Source organism: Frankliniella occidentalis, unplaced genomic scaffold (assembly GCF_000697945.3).
Source record: "Frankliniella occidentalis isolate FOCC.00 unplaced genomic scaffold, Focc_3.1 Scaffold119, whole genome shotgun sequence".
Classification (NCBI taxonomy): Eukaryota; Metazoa; Arthropoda; class Insecta; order Thysanoptera; family Thripidae; genus Frankliniella; species Frankliniella occidentalis.
Window position 1 is genome coordinate 572,130 of NW_026267247.1, and position 3,550 is coordinate 575,679.

Consider the following 3,550-nt stretch of genomic DNA (forward strand, 5'->3'; position numbering starts at 1 on the left):
CAAAATACAAATTTCTACTTTTGTACAAATATTAAGTGATATTCTGACTCAAAATGAGCGGTTTTGGGGGGGTAGTTCCTCTGACACTTTTCGATTTGAGACCTCCTTCCGTCATTTTTGGCCCAAATTCAATATTTTTTCCATTATTTCCCCCCCTAAAGTACCCTAGAAATTGACTCTCAGGAAAAAATACTACCGTCAGTCGTCATCAACATAGATAAGAAACAAATATACCGAGTTTGGGCAAGATCGGGAATTTACACTTGCCTAAGCCCCCTTGTAAGTCATTGCAAAGTAAATGCTTCGTAGTTCCAGAGGATCTAAATCCCCTGCCATTCTGCATTGCTCTCGGACGCTACCGGAGAGCTAGTACCGGCTCGGACATCTGAGTAGCTGTGCAGAAAGTGCGCAGAAAAACAATCAAAAAAAAGGTACCTTGCTTCCTCGCAGCTGGTTTAGCAGCTTGCGCGATAGCGACGACCTGTCAGTAACATCGTGGTGCCATTCTGAGAGCAGCAAGGCTAAGCTCCGGCTCTTTTTAAGTGACGACTCAACCATGACTGCGAACAAACGAAAAGGAGTGAGGGAAACAATAGGAACCGACTAAAGTCGCGTTTTCTCATTAATGTGTGCAAGAGAATCGTGTGCGGATGCCCCACTTTGATCACAGAGATATGCAAATGACTCTGATTTTGACTAGTGAAAACTCGTTGCCCTGTTTTGCCTCGCGACTGCGGTCTGAAGTCACGAAATCTCAAAAGTCTCACCTTAAAGCGAGCTTAGCCAGCACTGCTGGACAAGCGTTCGTAAAATTACAGAAACTCATTGGGCAACTCACTGTCCTACTCCTAAATCAATTAAAAATTTTCGGTGAAACTTGATAATGTAGGTTCGATAGGGTTCCTTGAAGGAGTTTACAAAAAATAACTGAAGTTCAAAAACATTTTGGAAGAAGTGGTTTAATATATAGGGAAAACGTTTGAGGTAGTTACAAATGAAGCATTCTGATAAAGCTATGCTACAGCATAGTGATTTCCGTTTTGTTGTTCCCCTCATTCTTCAACTTTTTAGAGAGGAATGCTTTATTCAAAGGGACAAAAAATTCAAAATATGTACAGAGATACAAAAATGCTTTGATTGAGTAATAAATTTACAATACGAAGTAATTAGAGGTTAATTATTTAGAGGTTAATGAACTCCCGGGTGAAAAAACATTGACAGTAAGTTTGTATACAGAGGTATACAAGTAATTGTATAAAGCTGTATAAAGGTAATTGTATTACATTTGGTAAAAGTGTATTACTTTGTCAGTATACCTTCTTATAAAATATCATACAATATATACTTGAGCGTTTCAATTTACTCACTAGAGAAGCGGCCTGAGTGGGTGGCTGTCGTTTTCAGCTCAAATGTTTTCCGAATCATCTTTTTGCGCTGAGCACGATAGTAGTTGTTTCACTTCCCTATGTGTAGCCGTTTACAAGTTATGCTGCAATTTAGAACTCAACCACATTTTGCCTACATTTAGGGGAGTGCCCAGAAACGTTACCAGTCACCGTATGAGTGTATGTGCCTGTATACATTCTAATGTAGGGCAAGGTGGCATTTATTCACATGTATGTGGCTGTATACATGCGTGAGGTACGACGATGCTCTGATATACGTCGCTTTATATATGACACGTTTATTGTATATACATTGTATTAGATTTTATAAAAACGTATACATGCCTCTGTATATAATTGTATAAAGTTTTACCAAATATTATACTCATTTGTAAAACACCCTTTATATCGTTATATTACGGTGTACACAATCATATTCAATTTTATAAAAGTCTATAAATTGTAATAAAATTTCTTAGTGAGTTGTATACAAACCGTTTCACCCGGGCTTAAACAACATTCAAAGAACAATCTGATATTTGATTTATTCTTTCATCAAGGTTATATTAAATTTATGTAAGATTAATCATAAACAATAAGCGGGAGACAACAATATATAATAGACCAACTGGGATAAGCAAAATCAACGACCACAAAAAGCTGACAAAACAAAGTACGAAATACACTGACAAATACAAAATACAGCGCAACGAGCCCACTGATACCTGATACCTGTCACAAATACAGCGGAAACACACTTTTGATTGTTTTAACGTTGGCGTTTACATATCACAAAAACAAGTGCAAAGTATATAAATAGGGGCATCTTGCAACCAAGCCAAAAATACATTTATAGGGCCATAAACAAGGTTTGGGGTTCGAGAGAAAACAAAGAGAGGTAAACAGAGTTACACACACTCATTCACTCGAAACACTTTACCCGGCGGACACACCGCGGCATCAAAACAACCACTTCATAGCCGGAGTTAAACAGATGTCATGTAATCAGCATGGCATAGGAACGGGTTTACAAAACCAACAATGCATACATAACAGTGAACACACTCTGGTCAGAGATTCCAATAAAGAGTGCACTCACCAAGGTGTAACTGCGAACAGCAGCTCAAGTTTCCCGGCTGGGTACTAGCGAGGGGGAAATCACCTGCGAAATGGTTCGTACACCTTCCCCCGAAATGGACCGAAATAAAGGCGAAATAGAGGCGAAATAGAGCGAAATAAAGACGAAATAGACGCGAAATAGTCGGTGAAATAGTCGCGAAATACCCCTGAAATACTCCGAAATAGCGCGAAATAGCCTGAAATAATCCGAAATAGTCAGGAAATAGCCGAAATGGCAGGAGAAATAACCGAAATGGTAGGAGAAATACCACGAAATAGTCCGTACGCTACGAACCCTAGTGATTTCCCCCTCGGGTACTAGTTGTGCATTACATCACACTTTTCACATCGGGGAATAACGCACCGGACACTTCACACCACACTAACACTAAATTCCGCCGCTTGGCGTCACAACGTCTCAAGGGGAGACAAGCTGGTCCCGCTCTTCCGCCAAACCAAGTTGCCAGCTCCGCTTCGCTCCACCGGCAACTCGGTTCGGCAGGGAGCGGGCCCAGCTTGGCCTGCCGGCGGCGTTTGGCTTCTATCCGAAAACGGGCCTTCGGCCCGTTGGAGTGACGGCTCGCCTTAGACCACCTTTTTGCCAGGTACCTTTTCTGTCTACTTCGTAATCAAAACTCAACAAACGAAGTATTCTTTTCATACGCTGAACATCTTTGGCTGTGTGTGCCGCAGTTTGTAGAATACATGCAAGTTATGCCAAATCCCCTCCAAGTTATTATTGATGTTAGCTTATGAATCAAATAACACATCTATGAAAAGATACATAAGACTAGCCCTAGAAGAAGTTAAATATACTTCCAGGCATACTCTCATTGACTCCGAACGTGTTCAAACAACAAATAAATGTTTTTTTGTTGTTTTTTTTGTTTTTTGCATGGAAGTGTACACGTTTTATTAATGATGTCCCACCATAAAATTAGCCCACTCTTCTGCTTAGAAGAAAATTTTGAACGGACGGCATACTTCTCAGACAGAAGTGTACTTCTGAAAAAGTAAAAATATTTCTGTTTTGGCCAGTTTGGCAA

The 3,550-nt window shown here is 40.2% G+C and overlaps 2 protein-coding genes across 5 annotated transcripts in view; one reads left to right on the top strand and one right to left on the bottom strand.

The window, feature by feature from the left end:
* Positions 1-3,550, bottom strand: part of LOC127749997 (uncharacterized) — a 98,488-nt gene that overhangs the window by 57,173 nt on the left and 37,765 nt on the right. For all 4 annotated transcript variants that reach the window (XM_052270358.1, XM_052270355.1, XM_052270357.1 and 1 more), the window contains exon 2: positions 436-560. In XM_052270358.1, the coding sequence (XP_052126318.1) occupies positions 436-560 (125 nt within the window). The remainder of the gene's footprint in view (positions 1-435; positions 561-3,550) is intronic.
* Positions 1-3,550, top strand: part of LOC113210421 (putative inorganic phosphate cotransporter) — a 35,654-nt gene that overhangs the window by 2,777 nt on the left and 29,327 nt on the right. The window lies entirely within an intron of this gene.